The 26,849-nt window shown below is 43.4% G+C and overlaps 1 protein-coding gene across 2 annotated transcripts; it reads right to left on the bottom strand.

Annotated features, from left to right (window-relative positions):
• Positions 1 to 236: 236 nt before the first annotated feature.
• On the bottom strand, positions 237 to 26,375 carry LOC311245964 (glucocorticoid-induced transcript 1 protein-like). 2 transcript variants are annotated; one of them, XM_084335997.1, is made up of 9 exons: positions 26,236 to 26,375; positions 25,691 to 26,083; positions 20,254 to 20,402; positions 11,568 to 11,657; positions 5,845 to 5,949; positions 4,216 to 4,338; positions 2,334 to 2,523; positions 1,873 to 1,993; positions 237 to 1,756 (listed from the first exon to the last, which is right to left on the bottom strand). In XM_084335997.1, the coding sequence occupies exons 2-9, from the start codon at positions 26,010 to 26,012 to the stop codon at positions 1,450 to 1,452; spliced, it is 1,407 nt and encodes a 468-aa protein (XP_084192123.1). In that variant the 5' UTR covers positions 26,013 to 26,083; positions 26,236 to 26,375; the 3' UTR covers positions 237 to 1,449. The 2 variants fall into 2 exon arrangements, with proteins under 2 accessions (XP_084192123.1, XP_084192124.1); XM_084335998.1 differs by having other exon boundaries at positions 5,845 to 5,946.
• Between the last annotated feature and the right edge of the window lie 474 nt (positions 26,376 to 26,849).

Genomic DNA, 26,849 nt, shown 5'->3' with positions numbered 1-26,849 from the left:
GAGCTGACTAGTTTCATTCCTGTGTAAAGATGTCAAGCTGGAGAAGAGGAAAGTTAACATAACCCAAGTCTGACCCGGCTCACATTCTAGTAGAAAGCAGCTAACCCGGTACTTGTTCTGGGTTAAGGTAAAACCAGAGACGCCACGATAACCATCTGAACTACAAGAGTCCCGTCACCCGAGTGAAATGTGTGCATGAAAGTTGGGCTTTATAAAATCATCACACAACAGTCATCCACGAGATAAGCAGTGTTTATTGTTGCATACATTTAGCTGCAGGAGATACATTGATTCCCATGGATCTCTTCTCTGCACTGTAAAGGTGATCATACCGGGTGGAATGAATTCTCCCCCGGGCCTGCGGTGGTATTTTAAGTAAGATCAGCAGTGTAAAGAGGTCTTTCTTTAGTGGAGGTCAGCCCTAATAACTATTTATATGAACACGCTTGATTGATGGAACAAGGATCTCTGGAATGTGTCTTAGCACCTGCAACTTTAAAAACGCAACATTAGGTAAAAATCATCAGTATCTGTCATATCTTTCACAATCATGTTCTGCGATATTTCGCTTCAGTCTGAAGGGGCCTCTCCAGCAAAAAAGCACTTGTGTTAAAAGACTGGAATGTCTTCTTGTAAGGAGCATTGTCATCAACACTGAGAAAAAGGCAACATAGTCCAAGCATGAGTACATTCCAAATTACCTGAGTTTATTCTTCAGGGGGGCAACCTGAAACAAGGCTAAGGGGGAGTCGTGTGCTTTGTAGCTGGCTATTTGGTCATTGGACAGATCATGTACCTGTATGGGGGAAGCTCGCACCTCTGACTGTTTTTGGTTCTACAATTCTAGTGCCTCAAGAGCTTGAAGAAAATAGGCCATAGCCTAGATTTGGCTGACTCAACTGTAAGACATCCCAATATGTTTGCAATATAAACGATTGTTTATTTAAACAATGAACAGCTAAATAAGCTGGTTAGATGAAACAATTACAAGAATGTTTATTTCATACCTTGTCATTCATCAACTTTAAAAAAAAGAATTATATGGATTTATATAATTGCTGGCTACAGAACAATACATTGAACATTCATTTCTACCGTTTGAAAAGGAAAGAGCTATCTCTTGTGGTTGCTGTCACCATGCAGAGCAGAAGGCTAGGTTAGTGATCTCCCTGCTCTGGAAGGCTTCCCACACCACACCACAACCCCTGACCAGGCCACAGTGTTTCTGTCCTGGGTAGCTCAGTGTGTAGTCAGTGCCTGGAGCTTACACAGCCCAGGGACCAGTGCCACACACACTAAACTGGAACTCACTTTGGATACAAGTGTCTGCTAAATTAAATATCCAATCCAACATATAACCTCTAACATAAAAGCATGAATTCTCCCTAGTCGGGGGACTGGGGGGCTCCCCTGGTGTTGTCAACCACTCTGTGCTGCTGTACCTGAGAACTAGCTGGTGAGTAGCAAATGCGTGGGGCCATCTTTCCCCGTGTCTGTGCTTGTGTCTGTGCTGTTGTCTGTGTCGGAGCTCCGGTCGGCCGAGCACTGAGAGGTGGGCGGCAGAGCGGGGGTCACCTGAGGCCCCGGGCTCTCGTTGCCATGGAGCCCGGGGGCGGCGGAGGAGGAGCAGGAGATTGAGGTGAAGAGGGAGGAGCAGAGGAGTTTGACGGGACAGAAGGCGGAGCCTCTGGGGATAAAGTTCACCTTGTTTTTGTCCGGACAGGAGAACAGTGGGAAGCCCTTTGACTTGTGAGACCTGAAGGCAGAAAAGTTGTAGCTTGTTATATGTTAAGAGTATAAATAAATACAGCTATCCAGTGGGAAAACAGAAAAGACATTAAGAGACTTCAAATTGAAAAGAAAAAGACTTACACCATCTCCTCAAACACCTTGACCCTCTCACAGCCCTCCGGAGGCTCTCTCTTGAACATATAGCTGTTGTTGGGTTTGGGAGAAGTGGCGAATTTGGGTAGTGGAGAGTTGCATCCGCTGTCTGGAAATATTTGACAAAATGATGACCAATAGATTTGACCAATGAACATATAGAGGGCCAGAGAAGTCACAAATACATGACAAATTCATGCTGGATCTCGTTGTATAATCATCCAATGGGCCCTCGTCCTTAAGTCCTTGAGCAAGACACCGAGCCCTCACCCTGCGCTCTGACCCCTCTGGTGCCACATGGTATGTGTTTCTCAATGGAATATGTGAAGGAATGCATTCCCAGGTGCACAATGTGTAATATGGTGACGAGTCTAGGCAGTCTCCTAGCAAGACATCAAACATTCTACTGAAACAGTCAATATCACCAGGACGGGACAGATAGCGGGTACCTTTTTCGGTGTCCTCTGCGGAGCAGGGGCTTTCATCTGGGGAGTGGGGGGGCTCTGGACTGGAGGGCTCAGGGGAGGGGCTGGAGTCCCCACTGGAAGGGGCCTGGGTGTCCGTGTCACGTGTGTCCCCACTGTTGCTATGGTGATGAGGAGGGAAGGGGGCACGGCGGCCATCCAACACGTCCATGGCCTAGAGGGCCAAACGTTTGGAGGGGGCAGTGAGGTCATAGACAGTGTATGCACATGACAGTGGATATGGATTAAATGAGTCATACATTTATTGATGTGTATTTGTGAGTGTAAAGGGCAAACTAGTAATCTAATACCAGAGCAGACTGCTCGTTACAGTATGAATACCGTAATTCCTCTAATAGTAACCTGTATTCTATTAAAATCCGGGTCTCTATTCATATCCGGTTGCGCTGTTGAGCTAAGCAATTATAAGCCGGCCTCCTAATACAAACCGGGTTACTAATATACGCGTGAGCGAACCTCTCCTTACTTCCGTATGGAACACGGGTCGCGCGCAGCACGTAACACAACAACAACAGAGCTGAAAGCAGCTGACGGTAAAAGAGCACGTTGCTACCTACAGTACCCGGAGCTGCCAACTGGCTAACGTTATGAGAGTTAACGTTGTTCCCACAGCACCCGGAGCTGCTAACTGGCTAACGTTATGAGAGCTCAGAGCTAACGTTGTTCCCACAGCACCCGGAGCTGCTAACTGGCTAACGCTACGAGAGCCAACGTTGCCACCCACAGCACCCGGAGCTGCTAACTGGCTAACGTTATGAGAGCCAACGTTGATACCCACAGCACCCGGAGCTGCTAACTGGATAACGTTATGAGAGCCAACGTTGCTACCCACAGCACCCGGAGCTGCTAAGGTAAAGTTACTTGATTTCACTTTGAAAATGTTGAAATGACCAGTGACCACCTGTAATTGCACTGTTTACTATTTCATACAGTACTTGGTTTCAATAAATGAACCCAGTACATTTTACTGGGTTCAAACTGACACAAAATGTTGATTTATTCATTATGATCTGTTTGAAAATTAGAAATATAGGCCTCTCTAACATGCCTCCTCCTAATACAAGCCTGGTACCCGCTACAGTTGAAACAAATACAAGCCGGGGTTACTATTAGAGGAATTACGGTAGTTTGATGTGCAGTGTCTTCTGCTTGGTCAGCAGTGAGCAACTGACTCAGTGAGAGAGCTGGGGGGGGGAAGACTTACTGTAGTGCTGCACTGCAGGACGTAAACCTGTAGTGGGTGTGTGAATGTGTGTATGCCAGTGTGTTTCTGAGAGAGCAAGGTTTACTGCCCCACATCAAATATAATTTACAGCTCTCCTCACCAATTTCATTCAGTGGGAGCTGGGAGTGTGAATATGTATGCGTCTTACAGTCTTGTCTTACTGCGAGTGTATGGTGCACAAGGCTACACGCCACTTTGCATGCCTATATATGGTATGCTTCTTTGTATAATGTGTGTGTGCACACATGGACGTTTGTGCATACTTATTATGCGTGTGCATTACTGCGAGTATGGTGCACAAGGCTACACGCCACTTTGCATGCCTATATATGGTATGCTTCTTTGTATAATGTGTGTGTGCACACATGGATGTTTGTGCATACTTATTATGAGTGTGCATTCATGCTTGTATGTGTGTGACTGCCTGTGCATTGTGTGCACATACTGTACTTATGTGCATGTGTGCATTCATGCTTGTAAGATAAGATGATCCTTTATTAATCCATCCATATATACACTATAAAATATAAATACAAATACAATATGTGTGTGTATAATATGTGTGCATGTCCCTATGTGCATACAGTATGTGTGCACGTATGCCAGCATGTTAGTGCCAACCTGTATTCCATGCTCCCAGTCGTCTCTGATAAAGACGTTCTCCAGCTCGTGACTGATGCCCTCCACACTGCTAGGCACTCTGGAGATCAGGGACTTTGGCACAGCTGATGAAATCCCCTTAGGCTGGAAAACACATGCAGACAAGGGTTATTAAGAAACCTGTATACAGCTGTATACACATTCATTACAAGCTGTGAATGTGTAATCAAGAAAGTGTGTGTGCGTGTGTACCCTGAAGGTGTCACCGAGCCAGTTTCGTTAACTATGTCACAGGTGGAGCATTTCTATTTGAATGAACAAATTATATTCTTATTCACATGGGATTAAATATCATAGGCAATGAAAACAAGACTATGATCTACCTCATATAGGTTACGCTATATTAGTGTTTATGTTTTTCCCACAGCGCTGATGTTTACCGTTGCAGGTTATCCGTTAATGAATGAACTGTGAACGGGGGAGTGGATGGGAGTGAACAGGGCATGCCCAGACACATTCCCTTTCATCTCTGTCACTGGTGGTCGCAATAACAGGAACTCATTAGCTAGACCTCTTCAATCCAGTTCAATGCTTCATAAAATATCATAAACATAACTTATGATAAAGTGTGGTCTACCCACAGTACCATAAAAGCATGACAACATGCTATTAAATTGTATGGGTAATGTAATTGTACATCAACCCCTGTAATAGCTTGACTGTTTCGTTTACTATCTAAATATTACTAAATAACCTAAAGCTTTTGTGTAATAAACAAGTAATGTCCAACTCCAGTTACTAGCAAATTGCAACATTTAAAATAGTTGGTATACCGTATACTTAGTATTGATGTTTCAGCAACAGCTAAATAAATCAGTGTTTTAAATGACAATTGTCATTATGAACCTGCAATAATGCTGAAAGGTTAATGAACTAAACTAAAACTAAATGGATGTAGAGTAGTGCCTTTCAAAAACCATAACATCCTTATCAGTCAGTAATAGTATCATCAACTACAACAGCTGTGAGACAGCTTGGTTGCCACTAACTATTATGCATATGGTATTTGTACAGAGTGGCTGCTGTACATCAGATGGGCACATCCCGGTACTACTTTCACAGCCGCACCTACTTTCGGGGAAAACACAAGACACCTATTGACCTCTATTGTATTTGACCTCCATTAAAAACTGTCAGCAGAACGCTTACATAGTTTGAAATGTTTTGTCAGTGCATCATGTTAAGTAAAGCAATTACTTTCCAACACTGGCCACCATTGAGCGTTCACGCCATTGTGAAAAGTTAGGTTAGGTTTGATCCGTTTTCAGGCCCCTTCAGTCTGTATTTCAGCTGCAGGATATTTCCTCATTTCCCTACCTGGACATTTAATATCATGCTTATGTGACCATTCCAAGTGACTTGAAACTAAGAGGTAACGACTATTTCTGGGCCTTGATAGTCTTTGGCGTGATTTATATCCATGTGATTTGTACTAAAGACTAAGTTGTAGTTTATGAACAAACGCCATCTAATCCCCGTTTATTCCTTGAGTTGTTTCCCCCCAAAAAAGAGGCATAGCGATCAGAATTCAGTACGGATGGCGTAGTGCTCGTTTATCTTCTGGTATGTGGGTGAGTTGGTTCATCTCACCTGGGCTTGGCATGTGCTGCTGTACTGCGTGTGCTGCTGCTGGATGGAGCTCTGGCGGCTGACCTGTTTGCTGCGCTGCAGCTGTAGTCTCAGTTTAGCGATCTGCTGGAGGAACACCCGGAGAAACACCCAAAGCAACAACACAAATTACAATTCTGGGGCACAGCAGCAACATTTCAAGGCACCACACACCGCTGTGTACACCAACATGAGTTTAACTTGACTTAAGCCGGCACTTTGTAGCGCCTCCGCAGAGAAACACTGACGATCTAACCCTCGATCTAAACTGAGTTGGGCTGAACAACAGAAAACCTAACAACATCAGCGATGCATGGAACTCGGTTGAAGTGCCCAATTCCTTTTGGTCGGGCAGGATCTGTGTTGAGTCTCTTTTCGGTCTCATTTCTTGACCATTAATGTGCATGACACATGAGTTGTACGACAGTGTAGAAAGTTACTTCGCTTGAAGTAATCTTCCTTTAATTTGTACCGTCTTATCCTCCTTGTTCGTCTCATTGCCTATGGTTTGTAGATTAATCTAAAACACTGAGCAGTTACCTCTTTTAAAAAATATGCCAAAAATAGAATAGTGCTCAATACTACTTTAGGCTATGGAGTATGCGTTTATGATTAACAATGAAACATATAAAGTCACTATCTCTTCTGCGTCTTGTGTTGCTTCAGGTAAAAAAAAATCAAAAATTTGCCTATGAAAATTTAACAAACAGCTGTACGCAGACAAAGGTGTGGTGTTTGATGCCGATCTTGTAATCCTGACGATAGTCAACAAAGGGCTGACTCTGCCTATAGGATGTCCTCTCACACACATAATGTACAGGTTAGCTACTGTACACAGTTACTGTAGTGTGGTTCATCTACATTGAATGAGCCCAGAGTGAGTGCAGCACTTGACAAGTCCAGGCAATGTAATCTCAGAACAAGACTTTTTTTCCTGGCTGTCGCTTTGCTATTGATTGTACAGGCCAGGGCAGTGAGATTAGTATAGGAGGCTCACCTCTCTTGAGTACAAATGTACTGTGTGTTTATGGGTTACATGCTGCTACATGGACATACTGTAGGTTCAGGGCACAACACATTTTGTCCTGCACACATTAAATCACAATCCTGTAACGTTATGTCAGTCAGGCCACTACAACAGCATTGTTGCTTGTTTTGGGCAGCTCTGGTTTGGAACCAGACAAAGTGTCTGGGTATCTTTGTTGTTTGCACGAGGAGCAGCAGATATTGTAATCGTGGCTCATCCTCCTCACAGTGGTGTGTCAACGGGGCCAAGCTGAAAGAGGAACAGCATGGCTGTTACATCCTCCAGACGGGGAACTAAATTTACTTTTTGGCTTACCAGCCAAGATTAAATTATAAATAACTTTAGTATATCTGTGTTCTTATGTTCTCATCTCTCCACTCCACTATGTTAGTGCTTGTGTTAGCACAGGAGCTAGGATTATATAAAAAAAATAAAAGACGATATACCGGTATATACTAGTGGTGGGACTCGATTAAAACATTTTATCGAATTAATTCGAGACTTTAGTTAATTAATCTAAATTAATCACATTTTTATCGCATATCAATATTTGATGAGAACAGCAACATTTTACAATTCAAATGAATTTTGGTATACGAGTGAATCAATGAATATACATTATACATACGTTTAAGCAGCAAAATCCTGTATTAGCTACTACACAGACCAATGCAATTTTTAACAAAGTGCAGCAATTTTAGGAATAATATATATATATACTGCGCAAAGTAGGGCTGGGCGATATGGAAAGAAATCATATCGCGATAACGATATGATAATGTTATCATATTTCTCGATATCGATAATTATCGAATTGTTATAAGTATAATTTTTTTTTTCTTTTTTCTTTTTTTTTTAACAACAGGTGTATGTTTATTTTGCAGCAATTCTTTGTCATTGCCGCCATCTTTAGTGTTACATCCCCTCACACTCCAGTTCTCAGGCTGCAGCTGGTTTAAAAGCTAAAGTAAACCGGCTTCTCTGCTGGCTGTGGCTCCAGGGGAGTTGAACAGTTCTGGCTCTGCTAGTTTATTTTCGATCTTTTGGCACTTTTTTGGTGGACAAACCACCGCACATGTGCACCGTGACTCGTGACTGGAGTCCAGTTCTGCTAGCACACATAGCCTACTGTGTACAGACAGTTCCAAACTGTATTTTAAATTAGAAAGCAAACAAAATAAATGGACAAGAGAAAAATAAATCTCAATTTGGTCAGTATTGTCATTTGCAAAGCCATTACTTTAAGTTGCAGGCAAGAAAGACAAGTCTGTCCACTGTCTCTGGTTTTAAAACTGCCCTGTTGCAGGCAAAAAAAAAAAAAAAAACGATTTTTCGATTTTTTTTAATTTCGATATTCGATATCGATTATTAAAATATATCGCGATATTTATCGTTATCGTTATATCGCCCAGCCCTAGCGCAAAGGACCTTTTGTAAACTCAAGCACTTTCGAGGTAAAAGTAAAACGCAGTACTTTCAAGTACATTCCAGAACATTTGACCATTGGAGAAAAAAGATCTTGATTGATCTCAATGTATCTTATTTAATATTTTTTATGAACAAACCAGACTAAGAAAAAAAGTTATTTGAGATTTATTATACTTCAAATACTTATAGCACATGCATGAGTCTGGTCTCCTTTGAAAGGTAACATTCTTACACAATAAAGAAAAATCATCATGCGATTAAATGCATCAATCTTTTTAACTTTTAATTCTTTATGTAGTTAATTAATCGACATTAATGCGATAAAGTCACAGCCCTAATATATACATACATATGTACATATGTAAATCAATATCTTCTTTTTGAATAAAATAGGCTCAGGAATCATGATTGTTAAATTGAATTAGCCTAATCCATGTCAAGAAGAGTTGCCTATAGCAAATTTACACACACACACACGAGTGAGCAGGCTTGTAGCAGACGTAATGATTTTCGAATATTTCAGCTAATGAAGTGAAATATTTATCATCACCTATCCAGTTCGTTTTTATAGTGTAACGTTTGGCTACTTAAAATCACTGTACATTGGAGGTGGTTGGTTGGGTGGGGGAGGGGTGGGTAGGCCATTTAGGTCATTGAACTGTCAGCTTGTAGGATATAATCTATTTTAGTAAATGCTCACACTGCAGAGTCCTGGCTGCAGAATCACTAAAAGACAACAGAAGCTATTTCTTGTATGAACATTCAGAAAGGTGGCTCCTAATTAATTTTACACGCTAGAGTAGCTGAGTAGCCTCCATCATTTACTGGCCAAAAGAGGAAATCGACACGCCATTGGCGCTTGACGGGTGTTAATTTTGTTCCCTGCCTCCAGACAAGTTCCTGCCCAGTCTTTGAAAAACAACAGGCCACAATGAGATGCGAGCGTGTAGCGGAGTTGGAGAGAGAAGTTATATTTAGCCTGTGGTCCTGGGAGCTGGGGAACTAATAGCCCGGTGTTGTCGGTCGGTTGGCCACAAAGCCGAGCAGATAGATGGGAGTGGAAACCAACCTGAAGCAGCAGAACATTTAGTCTGACCTCAAATCCTGACAAATAAAACACATCTCGGGTAAATAGGCTGAACCTCAAGACAATGTTTGTAGGATTGACTGTGTGCTTAGTAGTGAAGTAGGGCCACAATAAATGTCAACAGTGTTCCTCTAAGTGAATGTTCTGACAGACCGGCTAATCTGGTCCAATTTAGAGCTGCCTGACAGACGCTGTTGCATTGTATTATTACAATAACTGTAACTGAGGGGTACAATTCCCTGACTGTATTGATAAGTATGGTATCATTAAACCACTACCGCTTTATGTACTTTAACTACTGGCCATACAGTACACAATATATGAATATGATGAACACTTCCCACAATGAAATCGGTTCCAGTCAAAGGTATTAATCAAGTATTTAATGGAGCAAAAGGTACATATGATACTTATATTACATTTGATTGCACTTGTAAGGCAAATGAGTATTCGTAGGCAAATCAACACTGAATGTCCATTCTCTGGTTACGCAGGAGGCAAGTATACAACCTGGCTCTTAGGGAATTATATCTATGGTACACTTAATGATATAGCGGGATATACTGGAAGGGGTCCTCCCGGTTGTAAGCCGGCAGGGGGGGTAGGAGAGCTGTCGGTAGTAGAACGTCTGGTCAACGATATCTAGGGAGACTTCGAGTACAGAAGACAGTGCGATAGACTCTTGATCCGCAGACGAATACAGCTTGGTTCTCTTGTAGGCTGTAGCTCCACAGTGAAGAAAGCTAGGCGGCCTCAGGCTCTCTGAGCGCCGACTCGACCTTACCCTCCTCTCGGGGGTAAATCCAACTCACAGGCGTCGGCGATTATCTGCTCCACAAATCACAGTACCAAAGCAAATATATATTCCAGCCGCACAGGGCTATGCAGACGTCGGGTAGGTAATCCAGTGTACATGTCCATTCGGTCCTCGCCTAGATCTCCTCGGATGAAAGCGCCATGTGGTCGGCCCAGCCTGGATAAGAATCTAGCTAACACGAGGAAGCGTTGGAGATGCTGGTCACTTTAGAACTCTAACCGCACGATGCACCATACACAATAGACTATTATTAACTTAATAGAAATACGTCGCACTCGACGGTACAGTGCCAAACTCTGACAATTCAGTTATTAATTCGCACGCGGTCTCAATGCTATTCTGGGGCCAAACAGGCCATACTTCACCGCACGTCGTATCGTGGGTGAGGCTTCACTTAGTGGGTAACAAACTAGGTTAACTAACTTCTGTATCCACCTGCGCTATATTTATATGCACGGTGAACAAATAGTGCCACTCTCATTTCTGTCGCCGTATCCCTGCGCAGGGCCGGGGCTAGTACAGACATGTCTTGTCGGTAACTTTGAACTTGGCTCCGGGGGCTGGTCCCCTGGCGCCTGGTCCTTTGTCCAATAGGAGAATGAACTATTATGGGCTATAGTAGGCTAAAGGGATATTCCGTGTATATGTACAAGGAATATACAAGGGATATCAAACGATATACAAATACTATTCAATATATATCAATAAATAAATATATATATTCGGTTTAATCTGATCCTTCGTAACAATAACACTTCCAATAGTAGTTGTTAAAGAAATATCTTGGAATCTTACCATGGTTGGTTTTTGCCAGGCACTTGTAACAATAGAGGAAAACACGTTGTCACTTCAAAGAACCTAAATCTGCCCCAGACTTGGTACCGCTGGATGCAAATGATCATGTAAGCCTTCCACTAGCAGTGCCCACTAGTTTCAATGGGAAATGCTAACAAGCCATTTTAGGGTAACTGAAGGACAAATGTAGACTTGTTCTTTCTCTCAACATAATATGTGCCTGGCAAAAACGAATCACTGAAGTGCAAAAAGGTCAAAGTATCTCTTCAACAGAGGGGGTCGCAACTGGGACGAATTAAGGTGCAGTGAGATGGGTGAAGGTGCAGTGAGATGGGTGAAGGTGCGGTGAGATGAGTGAAGGTGCAGTAAGATGGGTGAAGGTGCAGTGAGATGGGTGAAGGTGCAGTGAGATGGGTGAAGGTGCAGTGAGATGGGTGAAGGTGCAGTGAGATGGGTGAAGGTGCAGTGAGATGGGTGAAGGTGCGGTGAGATGGGTGAAGGTGCAGTGAGATGAGTGAAGGTGCAGTGAGATGAGTGAAGCTAGTAGCTACCTCTTTAAGGTGGTCTGCGCTGCCCCAGGAGGCTGAGCGCTGGTGGGGATTTCCCTGTTCCGCTCCCTCATCTATCCACAAACCTGGAGTCTGAAACATACACACAGGTTATAAAACACACCACATATCCAGTATACTCTCACACACACGCCCGCCATGTCAACACACCTGAAGATAAAACAAATGGAATACACTCGCATCGTTCATGTGACCTCACTAACCTATGGGACACTCGGGAGGGGAAAAAATACATTCTTGGGTTTGTTCAGATGAACAGACAACAGGAAAATGTGTCTGAGAGCCGTTGTCACCGCTGCTGTGTGTTCAAAAGCAATGTGGAAACGTTGGAAGCGACGGCGTGAGGAGAGCGCTCTACGTGGGAAAGTAACAGCAGGGAAACAGCTACTGCTGAGCGGAGGACAAACAACATAATAGTCAGAACAACATGCTTCCAGTCCATTAGGAGCATAATGAAAATAAAATATATAAGATACTGAGGATTTTTAGAGGTGGAAAGAATATAGTCTTGATGTTCGGAACATGCAGAGTTTATACACATTCTTTGTAATAGCCCTAACTATTGCACCTGAAAATTATATACAGAATATATACATTAGGTAGAGGAGTATGTATAGGCAGTAAGGGCTGATAGGTGGAGGACGGCCAGGCGATTTCACTTCAGTTGTTATTAACTCATTGAGCGCACAAACGAAGGTATGTAGAAATAAACTGTTTCGTCCCTGTTGGAGTATAAATAGAGAGTGTCAAATGAGCCATACTATTGTCTCCATAGCTATAATATAGAATATAAAATGGGTCCGCAAACATCGTGAAAATGGTCAATAACGCTGGCACCAGGGAGTAAAGATGGGAAAACAGCATGGCAGTCAATGAATTAATAAGGAGGACCACAGCTCTGTTCATAAGGACCACATCTCTGTTCATAAGGACCACAGTTAAGGACCACATCTCTGTTCATAAGGACCACAGCTCTGTTCATAAGGACCACAGCTCTGTTCATAAGGACCACAGTTATGTTCATAAGGATCACAGCTATGTTCATAAGGACCACAGCTCTGTTCATAAGGACCACAGCTCTGTTCATAAGGACCACAGTTATGTTCATAAGGACCACAGCTCTGGTTATAAGGACCACAGCTTGAGGGTAAAAGCTATAGACTAGTGGAAAATCTACCAGTACCGCCACATACTATATTATAGCTATAGTAAGTATAGCTCTAAATGTAATAGACTATAGTAGTCTATTACAATATGGCGTCGTCACCATAATGTATGGTAGTCCCATGACTATGAGTCCTAGTAGAGGCCTACAAACTACATAGAAAATGATAGTCAATGTCCCGTTAGTCTTTTTATGTACAAAACATTCTCCACCAGAGAGCACAGAGCCATGGCTGTCTCCATGAACGTGTCTTTTAGGCCTCAATTACATAAACAAGGAAACGGTTAAGATATGTAAATCTATGCAAACGCAGAAACACACAGGGGATGATTCAAAAGCTTATCTGAAACCACGTACTTCCCCTCTGATTATGCAAATCACCAGCGACGCTGCTCCTCAGACAAGCCCTCAAATGTCCTAAAGGCCAATACAGTAGTGACATGTCTTCCTACCGCCTGACCCCGGGCTCCAACAGATCAAGCTCTATGGGGCTCCAGATAACACACAAGCCATGCGATATGTAATATTACACTGTGAATAATGAGAAACACCAGCGAGGCAGTTTTCACTGGCTTGTTGGCGCTGGTTTCCCTAGAAAGGACAGCGGTTTAAATGGGTGCCTGTGCTCTCATAAAGAGACCACTGTGCTGCCCATGCTGGACGGCAGATGTGTAGCTAGCCTTTAGCATTACCATTTTGCGCATGGCCTATGGAATGGCTTGTGTGCCGTTTGATGCCACTGCCAAGCGTTGAGGCGCTTAATGGTGCAGTCTGATCCGTTACAGAATACAGACACGTTTTATGGAGAAGTTCTGGACTTTTCTGGCCATTGAGGAGAAACCAAGTTCCATGATGTAAAGTGGGCATGGGCTCGCTACTTATAACCCCATGAAACACAAAGTGTATGAAGCTGCAAGCTGTGTTTCTCTCCATGTTCAAGAGGTTCTGCAAAGATTAGTTTCAGTTAGTTTCCAGCATGGGTTTGATAGTTAATTTTTTATTATGATTTATTTACGATTTATTTTTTTTATGCAGTCAGGCCACTGAATTTAGAAGCAGGCCAGACCAGTGTTTCTAGTTGCACCAGCGCAATAGTTAGATAACCTAGGTGGGGAACAACCAGGAGATCACTGCAACTCACACAAGTTGGAGAACCATCTCTCTCGCTCTCTCTCTCGCTCTCACACACACACACACACACACAAAGGGAGCCGCATGTGATTGGTGGAGGCGGGACCCTTACAAAAAACTGCTAATCATTGACACATGCTAGCCTGTAATAATCCCCCCCAGAAAAATCTACTTTGCATTTGATATATTGCAAATATATGCCATCACACACACTGGCATTTAAAGGGTTAGAATTATAAAATGAATATGTGGTGTTATGATCAGGGCTGAAGTTGAATAAAAGATTGTATTTTTTTTCAATTACAAAAAAACTGAAAATCCATACAAATCTGTGTTGTTGCTAATCATGCATATGCTAGCCTGTTTTTTAACAATAATTTGTGATGCCATCACAAACACTGGTATTTAAAGGGTACAAATAAAAAAATGCATGCACCAGAATGCAAGAAATTAAGTTTTTGTAACAAAAGATTTCCTGGTGGGGGACCCCCAGACGGTACACTATCCATAAATTGTGCCAGATTATGTCCGGGACCAGATGGACACAAATACTGGAAATCGCGATCAGAAAAGAATATTCTTTTTGGAATACCCCTGACCAAGGTAAGGACTATCTGCAGGGGAGGAAATTAGGCCACTTTACTCGCCAAATGAAAGTATTTTTTATGTTTGGCGAGTGATTTATGTTTGACTAGTCTGGTGACTAGTAAAACAAAAACAAAATCATTCTGCAATCTGCTGATTCGCTCACTGGCACAAGCCGAACTCTGACTCCCCCCTTATGATTCCTCCCATTTGCGCCTCATAATAATCCATAACCAATGAACATCATCGTTGTACAGATGCGCTCTAAGCTCCTCGAATGAACACTCGTTTTCTAGAAGATGTCGCGCATCTAGGGGAAGTGGACAGACCACTGCGTGCAGAGCTACAGACTCCTGTCACCGGCTTGACAACGTAGAGACAAACTTAGACAAAAATACATCGTGGATGAAAATAATTGCATGTAGAGTCGTCGCTTTCGGATATCAGTGTGGTCGGTCTGACATGGGGGCGAACAACAGCACTCGAGTCGGATGATAATGACAAGTGGGCGTGAGGCTAACCCAGCATTAGCCGGCTAGCTAACTAGGATGTAACAAGCTACCATAACGCGCATTCAACATAGTGGATGACTATACTGAGCGGATTTGCTTAAATGCAGCCGAGTGACATTTTATTATTGCCGAATTATTACCGGGTTTCCCCCCATATCACCACTCGCCCATATGCCCTTCACAACGGTGATGTTGTCACACTTGTCATTCAGAATACACCTGCTGAACCCCTAGCGTTGACATGAGATTCGATTCCAATGTATTGTCATCATACAGCACAAGTACAGTACAACCAGAATACGTTTGGCATTCAACCAGAGTGCAAATGTAACAAGTCAAGTTCAAGTTTTTTTATTTAGCTATTACATTACAGTGAAATGCTTGGTTCTTTCACTGCCCAGCCCAGTCCAACTAGACCAGCCCAACTTTCCCTGCCCAACCCAGTCCAGCCCAGCATCTTTCACTGCCCAGTTCAGCCCAGCATCTTTCACTGCCCAGTTCAGACCAACCCAGCCCAGCATCTTTCACTGCCCAGTTCAGCCCAACCCAGTCCAGAATAGTTCCCCCTTTCATGTTAATGTGATATCCTGCATGCTATACTCGAGTGATCGTGTATTACTTGTAAAGGGGAAAAAAATAATTTAACCTTTTAATTTATTTATTTTTAACTTAATTTTGTTCATTCACATATATGTTTAAGGAAACCAACAAACAGTTATAATCTTACACATACATGTGAAACAAATATGTTAAAAAAAATAAAGATATTTTCATAAAGATTATTAATAATTTAAGATCGATTTCTCATAGCTACGAGTAATCGATTACTCACGCCCATCCCTAGTCTGCAGTGTTCAACACGAATGCCGTTACTGGCCATCAAAGCATAAAAAAACGACCCTGCCCCCTTTCATGTATTCATGATGAAACATAATACCCATTATATACATTTGATAGTAGCGTGTCCAGGCAAGAAACGCCAACACTTATAGTAGAATACACGTAGCGCCCTATAACTCTGCTTTTCATGAATTATCTCGGATCACTCCTAAACTATACTTATATTCACCACGGGATAACGTGCGAACGTATGCATGAAGAAATGAACTCTTTTTTGCTTGTTCGACGAAAGAAAGTCACTGTCAAATGACTATAGTATTGTCTCCATAGCTATAATATAGATATAGCTCTACAAACAAGGTGACGCACTCCTATCTTTAACACATCCGGGGCCATCCACGTATATATACAGGTGATTGGGAGCCAGCGCTTGACGGCCAACCACGTATATATACGTGTTTAACTCGTTATTTCTTTTATTCGCTATTGCCATTCATAATTCATCGAGGCACCTTGTGCATACTGTTCCGAGTGTGTCTGCGATTGCAGACGGTCAATACCGCCCCCTAACGCATTGTGGCAGCAACTGCACTACATTATAAACGCTGTGGTTTGTTATCTGGGCCAAGCTGAGCCGTGCGGGCGGGGTTTAAATACTCCGTCGAGGTAACCTGTTACAACGATACATCTGCGAGGCTGCAAGGCTGCAAGGCTGCAAGGCTGCCCCCCCACCCCCCCCCCCTCCATATGCAATGCTGGAGAACGTGGCACGGACCTCCGCGCCCAGGACTTCAAATGGCGATCAGATAATTGGATTATTTTTTTTGCATTACATCGGAGACCAGGTAAGGACTCTTACGCCGCGCTCCAGGGCCCATTTCATGTATGCACAAGGAGACATAATAATGATAATCTAGCGTCGATTTCAGGATGATTAGATAATCAGGCGAAAAATGACAATGTGATAAGTGCATTCCACTAAAACGCTATTATCGCGTCTTTTCCTGGGATTACTAAGAATCACCAAAACTATACTCTTATTCAAAACAGTATAAAACGGAAATGTAAGGATGAAAAAAACTATCCGTTTTGTGCATGTTGACTGGAAGCAACTCACTGACAACCGACGGTGTTATTAGACCCATAGCTATAATATAAGATATATTTTAAGCACTCGCAAGTGAACAAAGCACCCCATTGACTTACAGCACTGGCGTTCTATACAGAAGGTAAACAGCGACCCCTGGCCGTGAATGTGTTAAAGCGCGGTGTAGCTAGAAGGGGACCCGGCTAATCCCTGGCGCTGAATGAATTAAAAGATAATGCACATTGTGTCGTCATTGTCTGTTTCATCTATTGTCTCTTCATTTGATTATGTAGTTTGTGTCCCATTTATAATTTGTCTGTTCGGTCAACCTGCAAAGGGACTACAGATGGAAATTAGCCTCTGGCTATAATCTGGCATATTTACATGAAAATGTCCATTAATATGTTCTGTCCCCATCTTAACATTTAAAATAATAATTAAAAAATTATTGTCAGTTTGTCAGTTCACAGGGACCCCCACCTTCGTTTACCTCAGAGTTGAACTCTTTTATCATGCTAGCTCTCGAACCTCCGGCCTGACTTGTGTGCTTTGTAGACTTGTGTGCCAGGTGTTGTGCCTGATAATGTTATGCCGAGATAAAGCCTATTCTCACAGACCCTACAGATCCCTCCCCATAATGATTCCCACCCGAAGAGTTACATGCAGACAACATCCTCACGAATCCTGCTCCGTTCCAAAGCAGGAAGTAATGACTGGGCTTCAATACAATTGCAATGGAATTTGTGTTGGTTTGTTTAGTTCACATGCTGAGACAAGTGAATAGAATACCATGGCTATCATTTGGCGTGTTTTTGAAATGACGAGAACATGCATTCTAGTTTAGTGAGTTTGCGTCCTCGCCTTGTGTGTTATCTATCTCATGCATGGCTGAAACCTTGCTGAACGTTTTAGAGAATGGATAGCCGGCATATCTGTGAGGGAGCTTGTGTACTGAATGTCATCATTGCCTCGACCTGCTTTTGGAGATAAAATTATAAGCAACAATTCGCAGAGGCCTATCTGTTCGCTTTACGTTAATCAAATAAGGAACACTTTAACATTTGGATCGCCAGTGATTGATTGCCAGTGATAGTAAACATTGTGTAATACAGTGCTAGAGTAGGATTAAGTGTGAGTGTGCAGAGTGCACCTCTTTGCCTCTGTGTGTGTGTATGTGTCCGTCTAATCTTCATACAGACATTCTCTGTGTTCTCTAAGCACAGGGCCTTGGGCAGACAGACTGATCCCGGAACAGTGATTAGCATATGTATGGGCCCTCTGCTCCTCAACTCCCACACAAAAGACAGGCGGGCCGGGCAGCCACGAGGGCCAGGTGGTAAGCAGTGGGATTCCTTCTGGCCTCAGCCATAGCCTGGGGACAGGTGCAAACAGCTTCACCTCCATGCAGAGCTACATTAAAAGCTCAAAGGAGAGGCTGTCTTGAACTTGTCTGCTGTGCAACAAAAAGGGGCCAGGGACCTTTTGTCTACTGGCTTCTGCTGTTGTCTCATAAAGGAAGTCGGGCTCTGGGGTAGCTTGTTTCTGTTGTTGTCTCTTAAAGGGTGTCAGGCTCTGGGGTAGCTTGTTTCTGTTGTTGTTTCTTAAAGGGTGTCAGGCTCTGGGGTAGCTTGTTTCTGTTGTTGTTTCTTAACGGGTGTCAGGCTCTGGGGTAGCTTGTTTCTGCTGTTGTCTCATAAAGGGAGTCGGGCTCTGGGGTAGCTTGTTTCTGCTGTTGTTGTGTAATAAAGGGAGTCCGGCTCTGGGGTAGCTTGTTTCTGTTGTTGTGTCTTAACACATTGGGCGCCGGACCCGACTATAGTCGGGTTAACTCGCCGAACATTGAGCGCCAGGACCCCCGAAAAAGTATACTCGGGTTTTCATCGTTATTTCTTTTATTCAATATTTCCATTCATAAAACATCCCGGGAGCCTGTGTTATCACTGGGGATGGGTCTGAGATTGCCAGTCCAATACCGCCGCCTGCCACCTTGCGGCCGCTATTGCACTCCATTTGAAGCGATGTGGTTGGTGTGTCGGTCGATCTGCGGCCTGCGGGCGGAGTCTAAATAGTCGGGCAAGCCAAGCGCTTATAACACATGCATCGACGAGAATCAAGCAGTCGCGGTTCATTGCTGGATTACGTTGGCAACACAATCGACATCAATACTTGGAATGGGGATGATCAGATAATTGGAATATTCTTTTTGCAGTACATCCTACTAATCCTAGTCAAGGTAAGGGCTATATGGTATCAATCTTGCGTTGATCCGAGCATGCTTTCATTGTGATCCGAAAGTGTTACTGTAACGTTACTCCACAACGTATGCCGTTGGTGGCAATCAGAGCATCAAAATAATCACACATTCATGATGAAACATAATACCGATAATATAAATTTTATTTGAAAACAGTAGCTAGTCCAGGGAAGAAACGATAACGCTTTTACTAGAATCCACGTTGCCGGCCATTACGCAGCCTTTTGCAAATTACACCAGACCGCCCTGAAACTACACTCATATTCACGACGGTATAAAACGGGAATGTATGGATGGAAAAATTATGTTTTTTGCATCTTGACCGGAAGAAACTCAATGACAATCGACTATATTATTAGATCCATAGCTATAATATAGCTTTAGGCCTGCAAACACAGCCACGTATCCCCATGTTAAAACGCGTTGGCATTTCAACGGTAAGGTAAACAGCGACCTCTGGCGCTGAATGAGTTAAAGGGAGTCAGGCTCTGGGGTCGCTTGTTTCTGCTGTTGTGTCTTAAAGGGAGTCAGGCTCTGGGGTAGTTTGTTAAACAGGAATTGGTCTGTGACCATCCTTGGGGGAGTTTGTGCCTATCCAAGTAGTCCCAGCGTCACACTCTACCACATGGTCAGAACAAGTGTTTCCTCTGTACACTGCTACTTCAAGAGATCTCCCACGACCCACTCACCACTTCCTCAGCCTACACACAAAGAAATGCAAGGTGAATGAAGGGTTAAAGGGATGAAGCCCCATGTAAATGAGGCTCTGCGGTCCTCATTCAGACACATGAAAGGCTTCTGTTGGGATGGAGGGAGCAGCCTTGGTCAATGGCCCTGCCATCATCATACATATTCAATATTCTTTCATTACACCCCCCCCCCCCCCCCCACTGCCACCCCCATCCGCCCAAAAAAAAATCAAGCCATTGGGGAAATACTGCATTCAGTGCTGAGTCACGTGGCGAGATTAGCGGGTGCTGATGTGCGGGGCTGCCTAGTACCACGAACAGGCCTCATGAAGTGTTGTGATGGATGGAAGTGTAGAGCGGCAAGTATTGCATGTTTAGGCCTATCGTCTGTGTCAGTAGGTGTACCTGTGTGGCTTTGTCTTTCATACAGGAGGGGTAGGGCCCATGGGAGTCCCGTGGCCACTGGCCAGTGAGGTACGGCCCTGTGATGGCGTCCAGGGAGGATGTCCGCCGGATGGCACTGGAACTCCGTACCTGGGGTTTGGATCTCTCTGCTGCAAGAGGGAAGACAGAAAGAGCATGAGACATATGACACCCATGCATCTAATATGAAAGTTTGTATACAAACAAAACTTGACTAGTTTGGCTGCATCTTTCATGTGGCATTTCCTCTGTTGGCGTTGAGAATACCAAGTTCAAGATGTTAAACCACCAAGCAAGAAAATAATCACTCAGCTCAAACACTTATCCAAAGGTATCGTGGCACTGCTAATGTTCTGCACATTGAACAACAAACATCTACCTAAGTGCATCCACCATTTGCATGAACAAGGCCTTGACGTCAGAAAACATTTGCATATTTGGAGCCTGGTTTCTTAAACTATGGGTTAAGCAAGCGTCTGAAACCAAAATGGGTTGTAACTTGTACTTGTGGGCCTACTACATTAACATACCTACCTGGGTTCCATCCTAGAGGCAAATCTTTCCTGTGACAAAATGACATCCAATGTAATAAAAAAAGTCAACCAACAAACTAGATTCTTGTACCGGATCTCCTCTCTGGTAAACAAGAATACCCTGAAGACTCTGGCAGGAGCACTCATTCAAGGGTACTATGACTATGCGTGCACCTCATGGTACCAAAGCACCTCAAAGGCGCTTAAAACAAAATTACAAACATCACAAAACAAACTGGTCAGACTACTACTTGACCTGAACCCCAGAACCCACCTCACCCCTGCCCACTTTGACAACCTAGGATGGCTTAGAGTAGACGACAGAGTACAGCAACTTGCAATGGGCCTGGTCTACAAGATACACTATACGACCGGGGTGCCCATGTACATGTCAAAATACTTCCCAAAGGTCAGTGAATACCACAACCACTACACCAGAGGAAGCTCAACAAATCATGTTAAACCCAGATTCGGCTCAAACAAGGGACTAAACACGTTTCGCAATTATGCCACAACAATGTGGAACGCCCTACCCAAAGCTGTAAAGGAATGTGAATCCCTGCCCACATTCAAAACCGCTCTTAAAGAGCACCTACGGGAGGCTGCAATTCAAAACTGGCCACCGTAAATGCCCAAAACCCCCACCACCTCCTAATAGACAGTCTCCTCCCCACCGCATGTATATATTCCCTCCCCGCCGTATGTATATTTCCCTCCCACCCACCCACCCCCTCCTAATGTACAGTCCCCTCCCCATCATATGTATATACTCTGTCAGGATCTAGGGGTAACAGTACTGTATATTTGAATACCGCTTATGTCACAAATGTATCAGTACTAAATACCTATATGTCCCTATGCCATAAATGTCATGCATGTTGTGTATGTCATAAATGTCTATATGAATTGAAAATGGGGGACCCTGATGGAAACAAGACAAACGTCTTTCTCAGGTCTGCATCCCCTTAACAATTGTATGTATTGAGCCGTACTGTATTGTACCCATTCTGCAATCTGTTAAATAAAGTTCTCATTCATTCATTCATTCATTCATTCATTCAACATCTGGTGGGTCCCCACATGGCAGGAGTAGAAATGTGCTTTAATGAGCCTGGGTCCCAAGGCAAGAATGAATTTCTCTGAATCGGATCCCTGAATGAATAGGTTTAAGAATGCCTGGAAGAGGAATCCATTGCAGTGAGCATGTCATCCAACTTATTCAGTACAGAACAGCATTGTCCTGAACTATGCTTTCACGAGACGAGAGCTGCCCTTCCAACCTCTTCTTGTTTTCTAAGTATGGACAATTTTGTTAATCTCCTAAGTATTGGTGCTGGGTAATAGCAGGCCTGAGCGTTGAGGCCTGAAGCAAATGTAAATAACTGAGCTGGAGTGTGTGCGAGTGATGGTATTGGATCAGCCTCCTCTGAGCCAGAGCAGTTAAACACACACCACCCACATAAGAACTCATAAACAACCACACCACAATGCACATCAATTCTGCCTGCATCCACTCAACATTCCTGCAGTAACGCACAGTGAAAAAAATAAAAGAAACACCCAAACAGAGGCACAATCGGGAGAGCAGGGAGAAACAACAGCAATGGGTTCAAATGCATTAGCCAGGATTACACTCTGTGATTTACTGAAAGCCAACGGAAGCTTCTTGCTTTCCATATCAAAGAAAGTGGAAAGGGTGAGGCAGGTGACCGGAGAGAACACGCTCATTCACTCTGTTCCCTGTCTGAGCAGGCCACACTGTGTAGAGGCCTTTCCAACACCAATACAAACCACCACTCAATTATCTACACGGGGCATCTCCACTGGCAGTTACACACTACAAGGTGGTTCCTTTTTTTAGTCCTTTTGTTCAGCAATACATAGGCACGTCCAGTCATCCACCCCGAAGGCACTGCCTAAGTAAACCAAGTGGGCTACAGTGAAATTCTCTAAAGCGCTGTTGACAAAAGAAGCAGGTTCAATTTCCACCAATATTGATATAGGCCCAGTGTTCTCAAAACCAACATTGAGGATATTTTGCCTTCGCCTCGCCACCAAGTGAACCAGAATAATCTCTTGATGTGGGAAGCCAGCCCTGGGGTGAAATAAACCACTAGGCTGACATCAAAGTCACCCGTCTGCTGACATCAGGAACGACAAGTTGGGCTTGATATTCACCCCCAAAATAGAGCAGGGGGCAGAAACTAATGATGGCAAAGATGTTTCTGGATATTTATTACGCATGACATTACGCCAGAGGTTTGATATGGAAATTCCCATTAAAATATTTAAATTGATGACCATTGGATTGAACTGCATGGTCATGTAAATTGTGATATCAAAAACCCATTCTTTTTTTCAAATTAGCCTAATATTCCCTCAAATATTTCAGATCTCATTTAGTGAGAAATGCTACAGCTGGACCACAATATCAGAATATTCATAATTTCTTTACAATATGATGCCATTGGAAAAAACCTATAAACACGTACATTGAATTGTTGCCCAGCCATACTGCCCAAGTGTATGTCTTCAGCTGCAGACTTGTAGACTAAAATGACAAAGTTCCACCAAAGTTGACTGATTTGGACAACATGCTTGTTTTCACATTTGCTCTGACTCTGCAGTTTGAATGGGTGACAATGAGGCAGGATTTCAGCACAGCAGGCACTTTGACAGGGAGGGGGCAGTTTCATTGTTGGGACGGTGTGGTGAGAGAGGGTGATGTCATGGTGGTCAACCTAAAGGTCATATGGTGGAATGTCAGCCCATCTTCCATGGCCTTCAGTCTGTGTCCCCCTGTCGCGGTGACCTCCTCCGCCACGGTGATGCCAAGAACCAAGACACTGTTCCGGTGCCAGTGTCTCGTTTTGTCTCCACTTTGGGCTCAAGGACTTACAGTGAATGAGAAATCACCAGGAACCTTAGCCTAGTGCTTCTGCCTGTTATATTATCGTTTTCAGTCTTCTTGGGATCCTCGATGTTCGACGCAGATCGGATTCTGAAAACCCCCAAAATAAAGCACCACATCCATACTCTGATGAAAAGAGCAAGATGAATAATAGGCACTATTCAAATGTTCATACCCGTTTGCTCCCTTAGAAGATATACATTTTACTCATTGAATTGCAGTTCAACTCCTAGCCTCTCGTCACAGTCAACACCACGTGAGGTTTCCCAGGCTTGTTGGGACTGGGAGCCAGTGGGAGGTCACGGCCGCCAAAAAAGCAGGTCAGGCCTAACAAAATTAATAGTTGGTTTCAGGTTGGTTGTCAGTTTGGCCATGGGTAGGTAGGGAATTTATTTTATTTTATTTTTTTATTTTATTCTTTCCCACGGCGACTATGGATAGGGAATTTCTTTATTTAATTAAAATGTTCACAACAACATGGATGCATGTACTCTGCCAGCATGTTTAATATCCATAATACTAAATGTTTGACTAAGATTTCTATGAAACTTTATTCCAAAAAAAAAAAATCGGATTTTTTTTTTTTTTTTTTTATATAATTTTTTTTAAAACTCATAAAATATATTGGGTCGCACCTAAATCGGCAGGGTCGGTCGGCAACCTGAAACCAACTATTAATTTTGTTAGGCCCCATGTCTCCATCATCATCTATGACACGCGACACTCGTCAGGGTTGAAGGTCATCTCTTTCAGAGGGCCAAAGAATGTGAGGCACGCTGTTGGCATGGTCACAAACGGGGTTTAAAAAACTCCATAATAACGGCAATTTAGTGCCAATATGAGGTGGCTGCCATTTTGGGGAAAGGTGAGCGGAGGAAGCCATGACATTAAGGTGGCATCAATGCAGTTGGAGAATGCTCTTGTGTGGCACGTGGCGATTCACCACCTGATCTTGTTAGAGGTTGAAGGTCATTATACTAAAAACACCTGGCTGCTTTCATAGCAACTGATGCACTGCAGATTCAGAAACACACCCCCAGGGTCAATGCAAGCAGTTTCCGCCTCTGTGTGCTTCTAATCAGATACTGAAAAAACAAACCTGTATCCAGGCATAATGGTGTTGCAGACATTCACCAGATGGTATGTGGTTGTGTGTGTGTGCGTGTGCGTGTGTGAACATTGTTCAATAGAAAACACAGGGTCTACAGAAAATAGCCATGATTCTTCTAGAAATAAATGGTGCTGGAGAGGGAAAATACAACCAGCCTGAAACCAGCTGCGGCATCAATATTTGGCAGGAGAGACTGTCACATAAACAAGATTTAAAGGCTCTGAAAATAAGCTGATTTAGGGGAGAGTCTGGTCATCTCCTTAGCACCTGAATGGAACCACAACTCAGCAGGACATGACATGTCACACCTCTCACTTCCACTGTCCAAGTGCAAGGCAACATGGCGGGTGCTGCCATATGTGTACAGTTCCATATGTGTTCCAGATGTGTACAGTAGTGGAGAGTAGCGAGTGACAGAAAAGGCAACACCTGACTTTTTGCTCAGCAGTGTTTCTACTCGGGTGGACGTGGCTACTTGAGCAAGATCTAGTTGCCAGTTCTCCTCCCCCTCTCTGTCAAAAGTCCATAGGAACTCTTTTATCAGTATGCTATGATGCTATCTAATGCAATAACTGGGTTATGATATGTCAGAATGGCTAATAACAGCAAGTCCATTTTAGAGGTACAGGCTACATCAAAATCTGATGATTAACAACATTGATTTAATGAAAGTGATCCTTCAAGATAACACACGCACACACACACATGAGCACTGCACTCATTGAGCAGACCACAAGAGGTCATCAGAGACAATGCAGTAATATGTGTGCATGATACTTAGCTAAAGATAATCAAGCATTGATAACGTTAGACAATGTGCTGCTATAGGCATTGTAGGTAAGATGAACAAGAGAAACTATTTACCTCGGCAAACAGGCGAGTTGGGACCCCGGTCAGGTGAACACGAGCCCTTGCTTTCGGGGGACAGTCTCTGCTTGGAGTTTGCACCAGGATTGAGTGTCGGGCTGGAGGGACTTGGTCCGCGGCTGTTCGCGGGTCCATTGTTGGCTCCAGCGCAGAGGGTCTGTGTGCGTGGTGTCGGGCTGCTCTGACCCCCGGGCAGGAGCTGGTAGTAGGGCACGATAGCGCGGATGGGGTGCAGGCGGCAGCTGTTGGCCGAGCTGGGGGAGCCCGCGTTGCTACGTCTCACTCTCGACTGCTGAAGAGAGTTGGTTGGAGCTGACATTCTTCTCTGTACGGTTGTTCCAGTGAGTTCGAAAGCTATCGCTCTCAGAAAACGCAATGCCAACGTTTCTGCTGCGGGGTGGAAGGAAGATAAAACATGAGCTCGTTAGCAAAAATAACGTTAACGTTAGCTTCCTTTAATTGTCCAGCTCGTGCGCTCGAGCTCATTGTACCGCTGCTCAGGAGGGGTGATACGCAGTCTTCTTTGGTGATCATAAACTTACCTGGGAAATGTTAAAGCATGTCGACCTTGTCCATAATCATACCGTATACAACTTCAAACTTATTTTGACATTCTTGTTATGGGTAATTTCAATTTGTTTCAGCTCTTCCCCTGTCTTCCCCATATCCACTCACTATAAATGACAGTTGTATCGGCAAGACTACTGGCTGATGCACGTGGGCGGGTTACGCTCTTTAATTCTGATCATGTGGTTGGACAGCAGAGTTGTACAGTAACATTACTCATTGGTTCAATGTTGTCTATGGACTATACTTTCAGCCAATCACTTAATTGACATACTAGCTGTAAGTATGAGAACAAGTTTCTTCTGAAATGAATCTTAGAACATACATAACATATCACTTAATATTATAGATGACACAATGTATATGTAATAGTTAAATAAAAACTAAAACATATTAACTGCAATAATTATCACAATTATAATTGTCACTTGCCTTGTCACAGATAAAAGAAATGGCCCCATAGTGTAATGCACTATAATTATTTGCATTCATGGTTGGTGATTATCTGCTGGTGCTCTATTTCCCTTTCAGAAACAAATACGAATGATCATGTTGTTAAGGAAAGACAAGTTGATGCCGTCCCAAGCCA

Source organism: Notolepis coatsorum, assembly GCF_963971535.1.
Source record: "Notolepis coatsorum genome assembly, chromosome: 19".
In the NCBI taxonomy this organism is placed as follows: domain Eukaryota; kingdom Metazoa; phylum Chordata; class Actinopteri; order Aulopiformes; family Paralepididae; genus Notolepis; species Notolepis coatsorum.
This window is presented reverse-complemented; position numbering and strand designations above follow the sequence as displayed.